The 19,378-nt window shown below is 60.0% G+C and overlaps 1 protein-coding gene across 3 annotated transcripts in view; it reads right to left on the reverse strand.

The window, feature by feature from the left end:
* Positions 1–920: 920 nt before the first annotated feature.
* The window catches only part of NOS2 (nitric oxide synthase 2), a 42,285-nt gene continuing 23,827 nt past the window's right edge, over positions 921–19,378 (reverse strand). For all 3 annotated transcript variants that reach the window (XM_017349094.4, XM_070061102.2, XM_017349096.4), the window contains 18 exons: positions 18,688–18,862; positions 18,506–18,607; positions 15,309–15,503; positions 14,124–14,206; positions 13,614–13,758; positions 12,461–12,565; positions 10,523–10,572; positions 10,016–10,190; positions 9,397–9,529; positions 8,662–8,740; positions 7,788–7,969; positions 6,645–6,808; positions 5,479–5,686; positions 4,195–4,282; positions 3,658–3,779; positions 3,093–3,241; positions 2,176–2,370; positions 921–1,436 (listed from right to left, as the gene is read on the reverse strand). In XM_017349094.4, coding sequence (XP_017204583.2) covers positions 1,347–1,436; positions 2,176–2,370; positions 3,093–3,241; positions 3,658–3,779; positions 4,195–4,282; positions 5,479–5,686; positions 6,645–6,808; positions 7,788–7,969; positions 8,662–8,740; positions 9,397–9,529; positions 10,016–10,190; positions 10,523–10,572; positions 12,461–12,565; positions 13,614–13,758; positions 14,124–14,206; positions 15,309–15,503; positions 18,506–18,607; positions 18,688–18,862 — 2,440 coding nt within the window. In that variant the 3' untranslated portion in view covers positions 921–1,346. The remainder of the gene's footprint in view (positions 1,437–2,175; positions 2,371–3,092; positions 3,242–3,657; positions 3,780–4,194; positions 4,283–5,478; positions 5,687–6,644; positions 6,809–7,787; positions 7,970–8,661; positions 8,741–9,396; positions 9,530–10,015; positions 10,191–10,522; positions 10,573–12,460; positions 12,566–13,613; positions 13,759–14,123; positions 14,207–15,308; positions 15,504–18,505; positions 18,608–18,687; positions 18,863–19,378) is intronic.

The following is a 19,378-nucleotide window of genomic DNA, read 5'->3' on the forward strand; positions in this document are numbered from 1 at the left end:
GGTTGTGCTACTACACAGGGGCTGCCTCCACTGCAGGGGTGAGGGTGCGCACAGGGACAGCGGCTGCGTGTATGGGATCTGCCAGCCGCGGGGCCGATGTCAGGGAGCCAGTGCATCCTGCTCCACCCCAGCCCCCCAGGGACCTCCAGCAGCAGCAGAGACGCGGGATCTCAGGCCCGCCCAGCCCTCCTGCCACCTCTGCATTTTAACAAGACCAGGTTCGTGAGCTGGCTCTCGACCACATGGTTCGTGCATCGCTGCTGTTCAGGGCAGGGGGCATCAGAGGTAGGCAGGCCCTCATCTCCCACCCTGTCTCCCTCTCCCACCCTGTCTCCCTCTCCCAGGTGGGGACTGGGGAACGGGGAGCAGCAGGTGAGGGGGCCAGTGAAGCTGAGGCCACACCAGGGCTGGGAGCAGGTTTCCGCCCGATCACCCCTTGCTCCCAGCCCAGTCCTTCCATGGCTCAGCCTCCCTGGCTGGCTCCACACCCAGAGAAGGCCCTGCAGGTCTCAGGTGGGTGAGGATGACACATGCTAGTCCTTTATTGTTTAGTTGCCTGCCGGCAGGCAGAGCTCCCCTGTCTTCCCAGGGGCGGAGTCACTGTGGCTGCATAAACTCTGATGGAGCAGGTGGCCCCGGGGGCTGCAGCCAAGGCCTCCCCCAAAGACCTGGGGTCCTGAACAGAACCCCACCCCTCATCACACCCCCCAACAAGACACACCCAGTGGGAGGCACGGCTCCACTCTGCCCCCAGCACAGAACTCCACCTCCTGCCCCCGTCCCCACGCTCGCTTCAGACAAGCCACCAACTGGCTGGGGCACCCTGGGTGGACAGCCTTTGTCCAAGCTGTGGCACCAGCAGCAGCCTCCTAACACTACCTAACTTAGGGCAGCTTTCCCTACAAAACACACACACGAGGTGTGGTTGGAATAAAATATATTTCATATAAATATTTCTATCAAATAAACATATAGGGAAGGCCCAAGAGGCCCTTGGGAACACATTGGAGTATTTTTTTTAAATACAGAGGCATAAATAACTATACACAGGGCGGTCATATACAGTTGCAGGACAGCGTCCCCTGGTGGTCACTCAGAGCGGAGCAATGACTTGCCAGGCCTGGTGTAGGGACCAGAGAGGTCCCCGCTCCTCTGACCCCTGTGAAGGTGGGTTCCAGGGAGAGAAGAGGCTCCACCCAGTGCAGGCTGCACCCTGGCAGTGCAGAAAGGAGATGTTCGAGGCTTTGGGATAATCACGTTCCTCCTCCTGCCCAGGCCCCGCGACCTGGATAGTCAGAAGTCAGCTCCATCCTCAGATTCCGTGCCTTTAGCTTCTCCGTGGGCTGTCAGAGCCCGGTGTCGCCGGGCTGCTCCGACCTCTGCACCTCGTAGGGAAATGCTGCGCCAAAGATATCTTCGTGGTAGCGCTTCCGGCTCTACAGAGAAACAGCCGACAATGTGTCGGTGCCACTGGCCCAGCCACCTTGCCTTCACCACGTCCCTGCTGGCCCGAGCCCGGCTCCCTCTCCCCCACGTGGTCACAAGCCATGCGCCCTCCCTGCCACCAGGTGAAGGTCTGCACTTGGATTTGGCGTCCAGGCTGCACCTGATGGGGTGGCCCAACTCCACACCTTCCCACGCCGCCCGGGGGGATGGCAGCCCGGGGCCCGCCTGCTGCTCGTCCTGTAAGATGCTTCCAGAGGTGGGAGCTACGAGATGCCAGGGCTTGGGAAGTGTCACGACGCACAGCGGCACGTGACAGGCTGGTGGAGGTCTCGCAGGAAAGCAGTGTGTTTGCCTTGTTTAACTGAGCATGTCCCTAGCTACTGGGCCTTGGCACCTTTTTATGTCAAATATCTATCGACCAAATGAACGCATTTTGGAAAATGTCTTTGATCTCTTGGCTGTCCATCAGATAGGCCAGAGTGGCTCCTACCCCAGGGCCTTTGCACGTGTGGTTCCCATTCACCAAAAGGAGGTACAGAGCTCGCCTATGGACTTCTCACAGCTGGCTGGCAACCAGACCAGGACACACAGCCCAGTCTTTTAAAGCCCTCCAGGCTTCTTTCATGGCCAGAGGCATTTCTAGGCCTGCCTCCCTGGCTCTACCCAGGCCCTGGCTCCCACAGCGTGCATCCTTGGCCTGCAGCCCCGCCCGCGCACCAGCCACCATACCTTGAGAAGGAAGAAATAGTCCTCCACCTGCTCCTCGCTCAGGCTCAGCTTGGCAGCCACCAGCTGCTTGAGGACGAGGGCCACGTCCCGGGCCATGCACACGCCCCCACACACGTAGATGTGGCCTGGCTCCTCCAGGAGGACACGCAGCACCTCGTCGGCCAGCTTCTGCCGCAGCAGGTCTTGAACGTACACCTGAACCAGAGGAGACACAGGGCCCGGCCCCCTGCTGCCACAGCCAGGCATGGGGAGAGGGCATGCAGGGGGAGCTCGCAGAGGGAGCCGCTCAGGGCATGTGCACCAACGGCCCGGCCACCACTGGAGAGGTGAATGCGGGCCACAGGCCTGGCCTCGAGGCACTTACCGCCAAGTGGGGTGACTGCCCCCGAGTTCATCACATCCCAAGAGGCCTCCAGCGAGCCGGCTTCCCAAGGCCCATCTGCCTACTCCCCGGAAAAGGGAGCCCCTCGGGGCAGAGCGTGCCGTGGCCCAGCTGTCATTCAAGGCAGGGCTTTGGGTTCCCAGGATCCCCAGGCTCTGGGGAACAATTGGGGACCCTCAAGATGCACAGTGGCCCCAGGGTCGGGTCTGAGGGAAGCCTGGGGTCAGGTTCATGGGCCTGAAACAAAGTCAGTCCCAGCCCCCCAGGCTCATAGGGCAGTAGCTGCCCCTCCAACCCTACCAGGCTCCCGCGGGCAGCTGGCCTGAGCCACCTGTCCCCAGCAGTGTGCGGCCCAGGGCTGGGCTCTGGATTCACCTGCCCTGTGACCCGACTGGGTCCTGGACCACCTGGGGAGGACCCCTGGAGGCTGTCCACTGGCCTCTAGCTGGAGCTGAGAAGACAGTGGACCAGAGAGGGGTGAGCCTGGCAGGGAATCAGGGCACAGCCCGCATCGGTGCCTGGAACAAGCACTTACCTTGGGCTGGCCGGGCAGGCGCGAGTAGGCCGTGTGCACCCCGCTCAGCACCCCCTTCTGCATCATCTCCAGCAACTCCTCCCAGTACAGGTGGTCCTCGTCTGGGTGGCGGCACCCGAACACCAGGATCATGCGGCCGCCCCGGAGCCCTGTGGGATCCAGCAGGCTGCAGTTACCAAGGTGGCCACCAGAGGCACCCAACTTGAATTCTCATTCCATTCTCGCCAGGATCCTATCTGGTACTCTCCCCATTTCACAGGACAGAAAACTGAGGCCCTCATTCACGCCACACAACTGAAAGTGCAGATTCCACTAAGCCCATCAGTGGTCTAAAGTGGGGACTTTTCCCACTGCCCCCCTACCCCCCATGGCTGCAACATCAGAGGCAGGAAGCCAGCAGTCCTAGCCCCCAGAGCCCCCTCAGGCTGTGGCACGCTGGTTGGGGGGATGGGCCTCACTCTGGAGAGGGGCCAGGCAACATCTGTGGGTGGTGGCATGACTCCTCCCGCCCCCGGTTCTTCTCCCAGGCAGTGTCCGCTCCCACCCAGGAAGCCGGAAGTCGTACCTTTGTACTCGGAGTCATGGAGTCGCTGCTGCCAGAAACTGCGGAAGGGGGCGATGCCCGTGCCGGGCCCAATGAGGATGCAGGGATGGGAGGGGTCCTCGGGGAGCTGGAAGCCGCTGGCACTGCAGGGGAAGGAGAGAGAGAGAGACCCCTGCCTCAGACACTGCTGGCTGGGTGCATGTGCAGGCCAGGGGCTGGGGAGCTGGGTGTGGGGCGAGGCTGGAGAGGACGTGGAGCTCAGCGCTGACTTCCCAAGGCCTGCGGGCTGCTCGTCTCCCCTAGAACCTTGTGAGCAGGCTGAGCTCGCTGCATGCTGCCCTCCCCACTCCCACCCCCCACCCCCCACCACTGCTATTCCTGCTAGAGCCCAGCCACATCCCGCAGCCAGCCAGGGCAAAGCGTGGGGAGACCCAGTGGGACCCTAACGCCTTCTTTATGGGCCCAGGAGCCCCGAGGGGTACAAGCCCCAGATCCCTGGCCTTTACCCCAGAATGCCCAAGCCCCAGCCTCCCCAGGGACAGCAGAAGGGGTGGTTACCTCCGCACGAAGCAGGGCACTGGGTCTTGGGGCTTCAGGCTGCTGAGCCACGTGCTGCAGACTCCATGGTGCAGGGGTCCCTGGCCACCTGCAGTGACAGCACAGACGTGACCTCCATCCCCCCACACCAGGACACCCCTCGGCCCGCTCACTCAGGTCCTCTCAGGCTAAACGTTGGGGTCCCTGGCTCAGAGACCCACCCTCCACGTGCCCAGAGCCGGGGAAGGAGGAAAGCTCCTTTTGCCAAAGCAGAAACCAAATCTCAGGTCTCTCGGTCAAGGTCACTCAGGTCGCAGGTTCTCCTACCCCTACTCAAGTGCTCCTTCCTCCAGGGACCCTCCCAGGCCCATTCAGCTCCACTGACAGCAGCCCCGGAAGGCCACTGCCAAGTGCCTCTGCAGGGCTGGCCTTGCTGGCGCGGAGGCCGGCTGACAGAGACCTGAGCATGCTGCCTGCTCCAGTGTCTCGTTCTGCCCCCCAGCGGCCCCTCCTCGGTTTGACCCTGGCCCTCTCTGAATGCCAGCCCCTTCCCCACAGCCCAGACTTGACCACAGGAAACTATCCACCCTGGGAAGTCCTCTGGTGTCCCCTGGGAGGGGCCTCCCCTCTCGGGGTCTGGGGGCGGAGCCAGGGCTGGGTGGGCGCGCTCAGGCAGGGTAGAGTGCATGACTTGACAAACTGCGTGATGCTGCTTTGCAGAGCAGAGAGGACCGGGGAAGGGCCAGCTCCCAGTTTGGCAGACCCAGGCAGTGACCAGCCACGGCGGACAGGGGAGGGGGCCTCAGCCGCCATCTGCTACCCGCACGCTCCTTCTCAGCACAAAGACAATCACCTAATCACAGCTGTGCCCGCCTCTTGCTGGCCCCTCTGGATGGCCTATGTGTGCCGTGTTTCCCCCACGGTGCCAGGCACGCAGAGGTACACCACCGACAGAACGACCAAGTGAGCCGACAACCAAGGCCGAAACACCCGCGTGTGCGCCGGGCAGTCGGCGAGACTGAGACTCACTGGGCTCCTGTGGGGCGAGGGCTGCTTTGTACATCTGTTCTCACTACGTTGTCCCAGCAGCACCAGGCCCATCCCATGGCCAACAAATTGGACTTGACAGTTCACCTGTGGGGGCCTGGCTCTCAGCTCTCCCCTTTGAACAAGCGGCTTCGCCTCCCTGCGCCTCGCACACGAAGGGGTCAGCTGAACATCTGGCTCACGGCAACCTCTTCCCTGCCCCTCCCGGTACCGTTAGCGGTCAACCAGAATTCTCCAGGGCGCCTGCCCCAGCCTCACCTCGGGGGCGGTACGTGACCACGGCCACGGTGAGGTGGACCTCCGTGGGCGTGTGGTCCTGGGAGGAGCTGATCGAGTAGTATCGGGGCTTCAGGTTGGGCAGCTGGGACAGCAGGAAGGCAGCAGACAGCCGCAGCGACGGGAACTCCTCCAGCACCTCCAGGAACGTGGGGCTGTTGGTGAGCTTCCACTTGTTGTACTCTGAGGGCTGGAAACCAGGGGCAGTGTGAGGCACTCGGGGTGCCTTCCCCACTCGGGATCGGGGGAGGCTGGCGGGACCCAGTGTGTATTCATTCGTTTGCTCACTGAACACGCACCAGGTGCACCCGGCGCTGTCCAGGGTGCTGACATCCCCCAGCTGGAGAGTTAAGTTCCTGCTCTAGAGGCACTGGGTACAGTGGGCAGCATTTTCTCTAAGTATGTGCTTGGAATTCCACCATCAGTGACTCACGGGCAGGGGTCAAATTTTTGTTACACTCTAATCTGAGGCATGGCTTTGGAACCGATCAGGCTTTGAAATCTTGGCTGGATGCCCTTACTGGCTGTGGAATCCTGTCCCAACTACTTAGCCCTTACGAAATGAAGAAAGTGCACACCCTGTGGGGATATTGTAGGAATTAAATGAGAAAACGTGGGCCAAGTTAGTACAGCAAAGCCACAGAATAATGGCAGTGGAGGTGGCTGGAATTGGGACAATTGGCAATGATCATGATAACAGCAATGATGATGGTATCCAGTGCATTTTGCAAAGACTTGGGCCCAGAAAATGAGAGTTAATGCACTCTCATTAATTTATTGATTCAGCTACCCATGGGTCACTACATCCATTTACCCCTTCATCCACTCTGTCCATCCTCCAACAGTTCTTACATGCCAACTGTGAGTCAGGTTTTTGGGAACCCTAACACAGACGGGCCACAGCGGTTTCCTTTTAAGCTAATTTCCAAGCACGTGCACCCTGGCTACATCCTGCAGACACCCAGCTGATCTCAGCTCAACACCTCCGTGTCCGAGAGAGGGGGCAGCAGGTGATGCCTGCTTCCTACCAGCCTGTGACCTGGGCTGGGTCCCACTGGGAGCTTAAAGACCGGCTCTGGGCTCTGGGTGCCCCTACTCTGGGACTTGCCCTGCTGCCACCCTCTCCGCCCCCATTGGCCCTGACTCACCTGGCACAAGGTCACCAGCCGCTGTCTCTCGGCCTCTTCCGTGGCCAGTCGGGAAAGTTTCTGGAGCAGCAGCTGGGTTGGGGGCGTGGTGATGTCCAGGAAGTAGGTGAGGGCTTGGCTGAGTGAGCAGGGGGGCAGCCTCTTGTCTCTGACCCAGTAGCTGCCTGCATAGGACAGGAAGGTGTCAGGTTGAAGAAAACACCCAACTTGGGCTTCTCAGAAGGAGACAAGGGCTCTGGGGAAGACGCTTTCCACCCTCCATCTGCAGGAGAGAGGAGACCCTGAAGTTCTGGCTCCAAGAGCAGCAAAAGGAGAAAGAAGGTGGTGCCCAGACAGGGCTGCCAGGGTCCCCTAACAGGCAGCCCACCGACATGATCCCAGGGAACCAACCATGGCCCTCCCTGGCCTGGACTTGAAGTTCAGCAAGACACCCACAGGTGCACCACAGACTCACAACGACTAACCCCACCACAGACGTGTGCACTCCAGGGCCAGCTGCTGACTTGGAGCACAGCCCATGACCATAGTCCCGTGGGCGTTCGGGGGAGCAGACGATCAACCCAAAGCGAGGTGGGTGGCAAGTCCTCCCAGGAGGCCGTATGCTGGGGGTCGGACCTTGGAGCCTACATAACTGGGTCCAGACTCTGGCTCCTCACTCAACAGCTGGGTGGCTGAACATCGTGGGCCTTGGTTCCTTCCCCATGAAATGTGTATAATAACGAAACCTATCTGGCTGGTGCTGAGCACGTGTGGACAGGAGCTGGCAGAGTGCCCGGTACACGGCTACCCGATACACGTGAGGTAAAGAGATTATGATGTCATTTCTTGGGGCCAGGGAGAGGCCTGATGCACTGTGTGCTCTCCCTATGGTCACGAAGATGTCTCTGTCCCCTTGTGCCCATATTTCAGGCTCTGTCGCCCTCTCCTGGACAGTGGGGGCACTGCCAGACTGTGCTTCCTGACTCCTGTTCTGCTCACTGTTTCTGGGGATACAACCTTTGTAAATGTCGTTACCGCCAAGGAAACTAAGGCCAGGGATAGGACTATTGTCGGCAGACAAGAGGGAAGGGGTGGCGGGCTGGGGGCTAGGGGCTGGTGCTGAGGCCGGGCCCCCTCAGCCCCGTGTGCCGTGCACAGGCTCACCGCTCTCAGCCAGGATCTGCAGATGCACGGTTTGGTGGGGGTCAGGACAGTCCACTACTCGTTCCAAGATGCCTTGGACCAGGGCCGGCTGGTTGCTGGGGCAAACCCCGAGGTGCTCTCCGGGCAGGTAGCTCAGGCCAGGGCTGCCCTCGCAGGACAGCTGCACCAGGACGGTGGCTCGGCTGCGGAAGGGAAGGGAGGTCTCTGGTGACGTCACCAGGATTTCCTGCAGTGCTCCCTGATGGGCGGGGTGGCTTCCCCAGGAAATGCGCCCTCCTTCCATTTTCCTGCCCCAGCTCGTGAACCTGGGTCACCGGCCTGTGCTCAGGACAGGGCACGCGCTCAGGTGTGGGTGCCCAAGAGAGCCTGGGGCCAGCTCTGATGGCTCAGCCCCCAGGCTCTACCTGAAGAAGGCATCCGGCCTGAGATGTGCAGGCACTTCTCGAGAAAGCTTCCTTGCCCCAAGCACAAACCCTGTTCTTACAGAACAAAGACCTAGTGAAGCCACAACAGGTACATACAACCTACAGATAAGCCACAACCCTCACTTGTCCTGGCTGGGAGATGGCCTGCCCTGCCCACGCTTTTCACAGAGGTTCTTTAGGAAAAAGCCATCCCCTCCTTTTAGTGGAAGAGCACAGGGAGGCAGGAGTAGCCTCCCAGGCTGCACAACTGGCCGTGGTTAGTGGGACCCAATGTCAGGGCACAGGTGGCCACCAGGGCCAGCCGATGAGAGCTGGTCCTCCCCCCGGCGCCAGTGCCAAGGTCGGCGGAGAGTTCCCTCCCCAGCCTTCAAAGACTGACTTGCTCCGGTCTTTCATTCATTAAAATAAAGCCAAGGGAGGACCATCTGAGGAGCCCTCCCTTCTCTTACCTGGATCTTGGACTCTGTAGATTCCGCAGAGATTTGAGCTTCATGGTCATCACATTCTTGGCGTGCAGGCTGCTGAGGGCTGTGAGGGCAGGGACAAGGACATGGCAGGGGGAGCTTGGAGGGGGCCTCCGCATGCCTCAGACTCGGGCCCTATTCTCGGGGTGTCGATAGGAGCTTTCTCCTTGCTGTTTCCCTGCTTTGAGCGAGGGTGGCTGTGCTGCAGTCGGGTACGGGAATTCGATTTAGAAACCACAACAGGGGAGTCCCAGGACACCTCCGTGCCTTACAAGCCACAGGAGAAGACAGCTGGAGTCAGGGACCTCCTGAGCCTGCAGCACTTCTGCGCCCAAGGGCCCAGCGCAGCAGCCAGGGCACACGGAGGCGAGTTCGCCCCCTGGAGCTGCCTCTGAAAAACCTCGACACTCGCTGCCTTCGGGACCTGGCCACTCGTTAGCCACTTCTTCACCTGCCTGAACTTCAACCTCTCTGTGCCTCTCTCACAAGTTCAAGGTCAGGTTCCCATGTGGTCAAGGAGCCCAGAATAGTGCCTGGCACACACAGGCCTATTCCCTCCTCTTTCTGCCACCCTCCCCAGCTTCCTCCTGAATGAGCCCCCCCCCCCCCAGCAGGCTCATGAGTGCCGTGAGAGGCGCCTGGCAGCCCCCGGCCAGCGGTCTCTGTCCAGAGGGAAGCTCCGGGACCCCGCCCAGGCAGGAAGGGCACTCAGGTGGGTACCTCTGTTCAGGTCCAAAGGCTGGGAGTCCTGCACGAGCCTGTAGTGGTGCGGCTCCCAGGTCACACTGGACGTGTAGAGTTTGGGGATCTGAATGCGTTCTTTGCCTCGGATGCCAAACGTCTCACAGGCTGCCTGGAAGACAGGGCAGACAGGTGTCGTAAGCCATCATCGTCACCATCGATGGTGACAACAGGGGACCCGTTGTAATCAGGGCAGGACACCGAGCCAGGTGCTTGTCCAATTCCCCTGCATGCCCATGTGACGGGCCATCGCGAAGACACAGCCAGGCCCAGGCTTGGCACCCCGTGGCTCCAGCTCTCATTACGAATGCTAACACTGATATCACCGGGTTATCCCATGCATACCGCAAAGGTGGTTTGATTGCTTATTGGTGTTCCTGATGTGGGATCACTTGGAGGCTGGGCTTTGGGACCATGTCTGCCCCACCCCAAACCCCCCAGGTACCCCTGCTGAGTGCAAGGCGATGAGTCAAGCAACAGCTGAGAGTGCAGAGGCCGCGGCCAGGCCCCTGGCTGTGCGGCCCCCAACCCCACCCCGGGGAAGTACCCACACACCTGGCAGGTGCAGCCCATCAGGTCTGTGCCAAGGGGGACTGACCTTGAAGGTCTGCACGGCCCAGCTGCGGAAGGCGTCCTCCTGCCCACTGAGCTCATCCCCTTCGCCGAGCGGGGCGAGCTGGGAGGCCCCCAGGTGGCACAGCTTCTGGTCAATGTCACGGGCAAAGGCGCAGAACTGAGGGTACATGCTGGAGCCGAGGCCGAAGACCGCGTACCTGTCCCAGGAGGTCACACACATGGAGCCTCACGCCCCAGGCAAGCAGCACCCAGCACCCAACAGCAACAGCCCAGGGGCAGGCCAGCCACACGCTCTCCCCTGCTGGCCCTCTCTGGCCCCAGCCCCTCCACCCTGGCCTCACCAAGTCCCCTGACCAGTGCTTGGCCAGCATACCTGTGGGAGGAGCTAGGCTCCAGGTGTGACCCTCAACACACCTGAGGACACACCTGAGCCCCAGGCTGTCTCTGTGCTGGGACTCTCCCAGATAAGCCCCTCTGCACACCCAGCTCCATCCCCTGCCCCAGGCTCTGGGGTGAGGAGCGGCTGTACCTGAACTTGTTGGTGAGCTCCTTCAGCATGAAGAGGGACCTCTTCAGTTTCTAGAAAGACAGAGAACAAACAGCCCTCAGTCCAGGATTCATATCTGCCCTCCAGTGGCCCACCTACAAGGCAGCCACATCCGGCAGAAGGCTGCTGGCCCACCGTGGACACCAGCTGCAGAGTGGGGCCGCCCGGCTGGGGCTCTGGTTGCCAGGCGACAAGTTCAATTTGTCTCTCCCCCAAATAACATAACATCGCAGTGGGAAAACATCTTCCTTATTTGTTATTTATTTTTTAAAGATTTGAAAGGCAGAGAGAGAGAGAGAGAGATCTTCTATCCACTGGTTCACTCCCTAAATGGCCATAACATCTGAGGCTGGGCCAGGCAGAAACCAGGGATCAGGAGTCTCATCTGGTCTCTCACATGGGTGTACTTGGGCCATCTTCCGATGCTTTCCCAGGTGCATTAGCAGGGAGCTGGATTGGAAGTGGGGCAGCTGGGACTTGAACTGGTGCCCATTTGGGATACCTGTGTTGCAGCCGGCATCTTAACCTGCAGTGCCAGCCCTATAATTTATTTTACTTTTTCTCTGTTCAGTTACCCTTTGTCCTCCTGAGCAGTAGGGAGACAATCTCAAATGGTGCTAACAAAGCCTCAACACCTAACACTTTCCCCATTAGGTTTTTTTTTTTTTTTAAGATTTTATTTATTTATTTTAAAGACAGAGCTAGAAAGAGGTAGAGGCAGAGAGAAAGAGGTCTTCCATCCACTGGTTCTCTCTCCAGATGATCACAACAGCCAGAGCTGCGCCAATCCAAAGCCAGGAGCTAGGAGCTTCTTCTAGGTCTCCCACATGGGTGCAGAGGCCCAAGTACTTGGGCCATTTTCTTTTTTTTTTTAAGATTTTTTTTTTTTTTATTTGACAGGTAGAGTTAGACATTTAGAGAGAGACAGAGAGAAAGGTCTTCTTCCCGTTGGTTCACCCCCCAAATGGCTGCCACAGCCGGAGCTACACCGATTTGAAGCCAGGAGCCAGGTGCTTCCTCCTGGTCTCCCATGCGGGTACAGGGCCCAAGGACCTGGGCCATCCTCCACTGCCTTCCCGGACCACAGCAGAGAGCTGGACTGGAAGAGGAGCAACCGGAACTAGAACCCAGTGCCATATGGGATGCCGGCGCTGCAGGCGGAAGATTAACCTAGTGCGCCACCACGTCGGATTGGGCCATCTTCTACTGCTTTCCCAGGCCACAGCAGAGAGCAGGATTGGAAGTAGAGCAGCCGGGACTCAAACCGGCACCCACATAGGATGCTGGCACTGCAGGCAGCGGCTTTACCTGCTACACCACAGTGCTGGCCCTCCCAATTACTCTTTGGGGGGGGTGGCTCTTTAAAAAAATAGGGGTGGTGGGCACTTGGCACAGCAGTTAAGTGATGGCTGGAGAGGTCCACATCCACAGTGGAACGCCTGGTCCGCGTCCTGGCTCCTCTGCTTCCTACTAATGAGTACCCTGGGGGACAGCAGGTGGTGGTCCAAGTACTTGGGTCCCTGCCACCCACATATGACACCTGGATTGTGTTCCAGGCTCCTGGCTTCGGCCTGGTCCAACCCCGACTGTGGGCAGGCATTTGGGGAGTGAACCAGCGGAAGGAAGATCTCTCTCTCTTCCCCTCTTTCTGTCGCTCTTTCAAAAAAAAAAAAAAATATATATATATATATATATAGCTCACTTACATTTCATTGAATTGACTTTTTGTCGATTTTCACTTGTGTGATTTTGATACCAGTTTCCTTTAAATGCCACTCTTTAAATACAAAACATGTCATAGAAAAGGTGCCATACGGGTGCTTGCGAAGCAGGCAGGCCAACGACTGGAGTGCTCCCTCCCAAGCCGAGTTCCGCCAAACCCTTTCCTGGGTCCTGCAGGGGCTACCTTGGGCCACCCACCTCTCCATTGCCGGGGGAGTCTCCATTGCCAAACGTGCTGGTCACCACCAGCAGCAGCTGCTCCCGCTCCAGGTTGCTCAGCTGGTATTCATCCATGCAAAGGACCTGCACAGCACCGAGGTGGACCTCAGCCCTCGGCTCTGGGGCAGGGCCCTCCACACCCTCCCCAGACGTCTTGTGCTCCCCTCACCCCTTAGGCTAGGAGCCCCTCATCACCTGTCTCCCCCAGGGCCCAGCACTGGGGGCCACAGAGGAAGCAAATGAACTGCCCTGACCATGAGTACCCTGGAGGCTCTGTCTCCAAACTGCATATTCCAAGTCAGAGCCACTCTCAGCCTTCCCACTGCAGCCCAAATCCTCCCTGGTGGATGCCTGTCCCACAAACACAACCCCGCCTGGAGGCCACAGCAGGTGCCACGTGCCATCAGCTCCTTTTCTCCCAGGCCCGCCTGACAGACATGTATCTGTCCCTTCCAGCCCCGGATCCCCGGAGCCAAGAGGCGTCACATGTACTCCTTGCCCAGGGCCATGTTTCTCCAGGCACCGCACTGGCCGTGCCATGTCCGCAGGACAGCAGGGTCACCTCTGTCTCCCAGAAGCCATGTGACCCTGGGAAAGCCACCTGGGCTGCCTGACCCCAGCTCCGTCCTCTGCACTAACAGCCACGTGGCCCTCCGCCTGCTCTGCAGGGCTGCTGGGGGCGTGCAGCGAGCAGCCTGCTGGTGCAACCTCAGAGCCCAGTGCTGGCCCAGCAGGTGGCCTTGGATTTCCTCCTCCATTGCTGGAGGCAGGGGCACGGCTTAGTCTCCTTGGAGGTTTAATTTGTCTGCGTCACGATCACTCCCCTCCTCACTCAGCCCCGCACCCTGCACAGAAGGGGTTCTGTGGATGCCAGTAAAACTCATCAGGAGCAGCTCGGGGGCACTGAGGCACGGCGTCATTAGAAAGCGTTTCTCCAACCGTGTCCCCAGGAACTCCTGGCTAAGTCTGAGAGCCCCTGCACACAGACCTATCCTCCTCGCAGATTTACGCTGCACACCGGCACAGCCCGGCTCTGGGACTTCCAGGAGCAGAGAAACCTGGACGGCCACATGCCCCGGCCGTCTGTGCACACCAGCAGAGGAAACCGCAGCAGCCCCGCCCAGCCAGGTACCGTGGGGTTGAAGGCGCAGCCAAACAAGTCGCCCAGGTCCCGGGCCAGCGCTTCCGACTTTCCCGTCTCCGTGGCAAAGAGGATGGTGGCCCTGACACGGACCGCCAAGGTCTTGCGCATCAGCACAGAGGCAAAGAGGGCAGTTCTGTGGGGACAGAGGGACAGGCACGGTGTGAGGAGCCCGCCACAAGGATGGGCAGGGGGCGTGGTGTGAGGAGCCTACCACAAGGATGGGCGGGGGGGGGGCGGGAGCATGGGAGGGGCACCGCTAGCTAACAGCGTGGCAGGCTCCCGACAAGGGGACCCAACGTTCTCACCAGCTCTGCGCCCTCACTGGCACTCTCTCCTCCCCAGCCCCCTTGGGGACAGAGAGGAGGGGGAAGGTTGGGGCAAGGGCAGCAGGGGATGCTGGGAACTCTGGGAGCCAGACTCCTGCCAGGTCCCCTGTCCTTGAGGCCTGGAGGCGGGGGCTGAGTGGAAGGAAGAGACGAAGGTGAGAGAGCGACGTACCTCCCCAGGACTCGGAACTGCAGCCTTCTCCTCTGGGGCTTCTTCTTCATGTCCTGCCACGCGTGGGTTTTCCACGCCTCTACCTGCAGCACAGAAGGGCCAGGTGAGGGTGGGGTGGGGTCCTGAAATGTGGGAGGTGGAGGACTCTCCCCACGTGAATGAGCTGGGGCTGTGTGCCCCCCTCCCAGTCACGTGCTGTCGCCCAGCTCACAGCCTGTGCGTCACAGGGTGCAGCTGGTTCTCTTACACTTCTTTTTTTTTAATGTATTTGAAAAGCAAAGAGACAGAGGGACAGAGAGAGCTTCCATCTGCTGGTTCACTCCCCAAAAGGCCTCAATGGCCAGGGCTGAGCCAGGCTGACGCCGGGAGCCCAGAGCTCCATCATGGTCGTCCACGTGGGTGGCAGGGGACTGAGCGCTTGGGCCATCTTCTGCATGAGCAGAAAGCTGGACTGGAAGTGGAGCAGCTGGGACTCAAACTGATAGAGTCAGCATCGCAGGCAGTGGCTTACCTGCTACACCACAACACCAGCCCCTCCCTTTCAAATAAATAAGGTGAAAGAAAGGGAAGAAGGCAGCAGGCAGGCAGCGCCAGCAGCCGGAGCTGGGGAATGACCGCAGGTGCTCCGACCGGGGTGTGGCGTCTCAGACTGGTTCCTGCCGGCTCCGGCAGCTGATTCTAGTGCTCACTAGGGTCCTGCAGGGAAGCAACTGTGCCCTCTTCTGCTTCCCATGCTTTAGCACAGGCACGCAGTGCACCCTGTAAGGTCCACACCTAACTGCCTTTAAACAGAACAGCAGGAGCTCCCTCAGCAGGCACAGCCGGCCCCGGGCCAACCAGCACACGCAGTCACCCCCCCTCACCCCCAACCCAACCCACATCCTCCGCGACACACGAGGAACCCCCTTCTGCCGCCCCAGCTCCGGCTGCCGGCTCTGCCATCTGGGCTGGGCCATCGCTCGCACGGTCCCCCGTGACCCACAGGTTCATCCCCCTCACTATTAGAGATGAGGAAACCAAGGCTGAGAAAGGTCAAGTGTGGCCAGAAAGAGGCAGAATCCGCAGAATCGGACCCGGTCTTTACGCTGGGTGACAGCCACACTCTCCCGTGGAAGCCAAAGCTTGTCAGAGGAACAGGTGCACACCCACGCCCACCGCCCGACCTGCGCCCTGAGCGCCCCCTACCTGGTAGTAGTAGAAAGGGGACAGGATGTAGTTGAGCATCTCCTGGTGGAACACGGGGGTGATGCTCCCGGACATCGGGGGGACCAGCCAGATCCAGTCGGCCGGGCAGCCGCCGCGCGAGCGGTACTCGTTCTGCATGTGCTTCATGAAGGACTCGGCCGCCGAGTGGTGGTCCATGATGGTCACGTTCCGCTTCTGAACCAGAGGGCAGCACGGTGGAGGGTGAGGTGGGGGTGGGGCGGCAGGGATGCCTCCCCGGTGGGGCTGGGAAGGCCTGGCCACCCGCAGCCTGCTGAGAATAAACGCCTACAGGCAGGGCCCAAGAACGACCACGGCAACAGGCAGCACGCAGCTTCCCCAGCCGCACGTTTCTGGATGTAGCTAACTCAGATCACAGTGCCTTCTTGCAGGTAATGAAAATACCACCCCACGGGGCTGGCACTGTGCAGCGGGTTACGCTGCCTCCTCCAATGCCAGCATCCCGTTTGGAGCACTGGTTCTGCTCCCAGCCATTCCACTTCTGAGCCGTTGCACCTAGGAAAGCAGAAGAGGATGGCCCAAGTGCTTCAGCCCGTCACCCACATGGGAGACCCGGATGGAGCTCCTAGATCCTGGCTTCAGCCTGGATCAGATCTGGGAGTGAACCAGTGCACTTCTCTCTCTCTCTCTCAGCTTTTCAAATAAGTAAATATTTAAAAAAAAATACCACCCCAGCCATTTGTGGAAAGTTCCAGGAGCTACGTCCTGGGGCTGAGGCTTCCTGGCCCAGGATTAGGCAGACACCTCTGTGGGGAGGTCTGAGCAGTGGGAAAACCATTGGACATGGAAATCTCCCACATCTAAAACCAGGAGCTGGGGTCTGAGCCACCTAGAAGGATCCAGCTAGGGCAGCCATGCCCTTCCGTGTCTGGGGCAACCCTTTCAGTGGAGAGACACCTGTTTACCATCATAGCCCCAATGCTGGCTTGAGCTAGTCCCAACATGACCTTGAGCTAGTCAGTCCGTAATATCCCCGAACCTCAGTCTCCTCATCTGTAATATGGGGCTCACAACAGTTCCTATGGGGGGCCAGCGCTGTGGACAGCGGGTTAAAGCCTTGGCCTGAAACACCGGCATCCCATATGGGCGCCAGTTCTAGTCCTGGCTGCTCCTCTTCCTAATGCCGCTCTCTGCTATGGCCTGGGAAAGCAGTGGAAGATGACCCAAGGACTTGGACCCCTGCACCCGCGTGGGAGACCCGGAAGAAGCTCCTGGCTCCTGGCTTTGGATCGGCGCAGCTCCGGCCATTGCGGCCATCTGGGGAGTGAACCCCTCTCTCTGTCTCTACCTTTCAAATAAATAAAATAAATTAAAAAAAAAAAAACAGTTCCTATGACATGAGGTTGTAGAAAGGATCCAGCGAGACGGCACAAGCAAAGTACAGCCCGTGCTCAGCAAACGCCGGCAGCCATTACTCCCATCTGTCAGTCACTGCCTAAGGCGCTGGCATGTCAGGGGGGGACACTGCCCCTTCTCTGCCTCAGCCCAACCAGGGGAAGCAGGAGGTCAGCCTTTGTCACGGGGCTGACGGCAGCGTGCAAAGGCTGCTGGGAGTAACAGAGGAGAGCCCCGCTGGGCAGAGGCCCTGGGGAGCGCCGGGCAGCGAGTCCTGAGAGCCGGGGACAAGTTGGCCAGGCAAGGGGCACTCTGGGACAGCACCAGGAGGCCCCGGAGGTGCAGCCACACCTTTTAAAATGTGACAAGCGCTCACACAGCATCAGGAGCATCTAAGCTCAGGAGCATCACCACGGTAACGATGGTACCCACACCACATCACCAGCACACCACGGCCGCCGCACACAGTGGGCACCCGGGCCAGCGGCACGCCTGCCATTGCGCATGCACCCGCATTTACTCGCAGCAACGGCCTAGCGAGCGGGGGTCTATTCTTAGCCTCACTCTGCAGGCGAGGAAATAAGGCCAAGCCCTTGGAAGCTTGTCCTGGAGGAGAGCCACGCGGAAGTCCTGCAGCCTCTGGGCACTGGGACGCAGCTGCCCGGGGCGGCAGATGCCCTGGGAGGGAGCTGCATCCTGCCGGCCCTCCCCTTCCTGAGGCAGGCCTGCACTTCCTGTTCCGCCTGCGCTCAGGCCCAGAAGCCCTGCCCCACGGAGCACAGGCTCCATCCGCCTCCTGGGTGATGGATCAGACACGGCCCCGTTTGCTCCTGGGCCCGGCTGAACAAACGTACAAACGACTGAACGACTCTGCCCAGTGGTTGAGTTAGCAGGCAGCTGCCAGCCCTGTAGAGAGGGCCCCAGCTTCCAAAGTCACGCCTTCCTGTGTTCCGCTGTCTTCCCGGGGGGGAAGGGAGCATTGATGTGAGTGGGAGCAGAGGGCTCCGTCCCACACAGGAGCCCGTCTGCTGTGTGTGGGCCCGAGAGGAGGGCCGCTCACTCCACACAGGGAAGGGGGAGCAACCCCTGCTCATGTGAGTGGAGCCAGCCCGGCGATGGTTTGCAGGAAGGAGGGTCTAGGCAGAGGGATAGGGTAAGTGCAAAGGCCCTGTGGTAGGAATCCTCTCGATGACTTTGAAAAACAAGAATTCCAGCACTACCAGAGGAGCAGTGGAGAACGAGAGCTGGGGCCTGGAGCGGCCTGGGGATGAGGAAGTGCCGCGAGATCTTTTGACAGTTTGGCTGTAAAGAGAAGCAGAAAAGAGACAGGAGCTGGAAGAAGCCTGGCCTCTGGGGGCAGGGATGTGGTTAGCTATGCAGTCCCTCCGTTGACTGTTGAGATGGGAGCTAGGACGGCCCCTCTGCACGCGGATGGGAAGGACCCAGCACGGACGGTGACCTGGAAGTGATTCCCTGAGCAACTGCGAGAGCACAGGACTCGGCGCCCGAGGGAAGCACCGGAGGCCTCGAGGGGTAAGGCGCTGCCTGGCGCTGCCCGGCTAGGGTGACCAGGAGCAGAAGGCTCACTGCTCTCACCTCCCAGCACCATGCCCGGTGTATACTGGGTGCACAATACAAGGGGGCTTTGTGAAAAAGGGAATGCAAAGCTAAGTCTGTTTGGGTGCAAAAAACTGGGGGATCCACGCATGATGTCTTCATGGCGTGCATTTCCCATGAACCCTTGCTGCCCCCTGCTGCTTCACACATGCGTGTGTGAACACTGCCCTCATGGGAAAGCCGAGGCCCTCGGCGAGCAGACGCACCTGGAAGCTGTGGAGCACGGCGATGTTGATCTCTGTGACGGCCTGATCTTTCCACAGCGACGCCAGCCTGTGCGTCTCCAGTCCCATCCTCCTGCCCACCTCCTGCAGACACAGAGTGATGGGGCTGAGGCCATCCCTGGGACGCACACCTGCAGCCAACCCGGCGAGGCGGCCCTCAGTACCTCCAGGATATTGTAGCGCTGGACGTCACAGAAGTCCCGGACTCCGATCTCTGTGCCCATGTACCAGCCGTTGAAGGGGCACGCGGGAAACTCGAGGCCGCCGGCCTCAAGCAGCATGTTGGCCACGGCAGGCAGGGCGTACCACTTCAGCTCCAGCTCCCGGAACCACTCGTACCTGGCGGGGAGGGAGAGCTGGCTGCAACGGCAGCCTTCATCTTTGCCCCCCACTCCCCTGCAGAAAGCTTCGGAAGAAGACTCGACCAAGAAAACGCCTTGCTAAGAGCTGATCTCAAAGTTCCTCTCCCTGGGACAGGTGCACTGTGGTCATTCATTCCCTCACATATCCCATGCTGAAGGCTGAGATGTTTTCTTTTCAGGAAAAGGAAGAGGGAGAGAGGGAGAGGGGGAGAGGGGGAGAGGGGGAGAGGGGGAGAGGGGGAGAGGGGGAGAGGGGGAGAGGGGGAGAGGGGGAGAGGGGGAGAGGGGGAGAGAGGGAGAGGGGGAGAGAGGGAGAGAGGGAGAGAGGGAGAGAGGGAGAGGGGAGAGAGGGAGGATCTTTCATCCTCTGGTTCACCCCTCAAATGGCTACAATGGCCGGTGCTCAGCCAGGACCTAGGAGCTTCATCTGGGTCTCTCATATGGATGCAGGGGCCCAAGCACTTGGGCCATCCTCTGCTGCTTTCCCAGGTGC

This window comes from Oryctolagus cuniculus, chromosome 17 (assembly GCF_051225735.1).
Source record: "Oryctolagus cuniculus isolate XC-2025 breed Fujian yellow rabbit chromosome 17, ASM5122573v1, whole genome shotgun sequence".
Lineage (NCBI taxonomy): Eukaryota > Metazoa > Chordata > Mammalia > Lagomorpha > Leporidae > Oryctolagus > Oryctolagus cuniculus.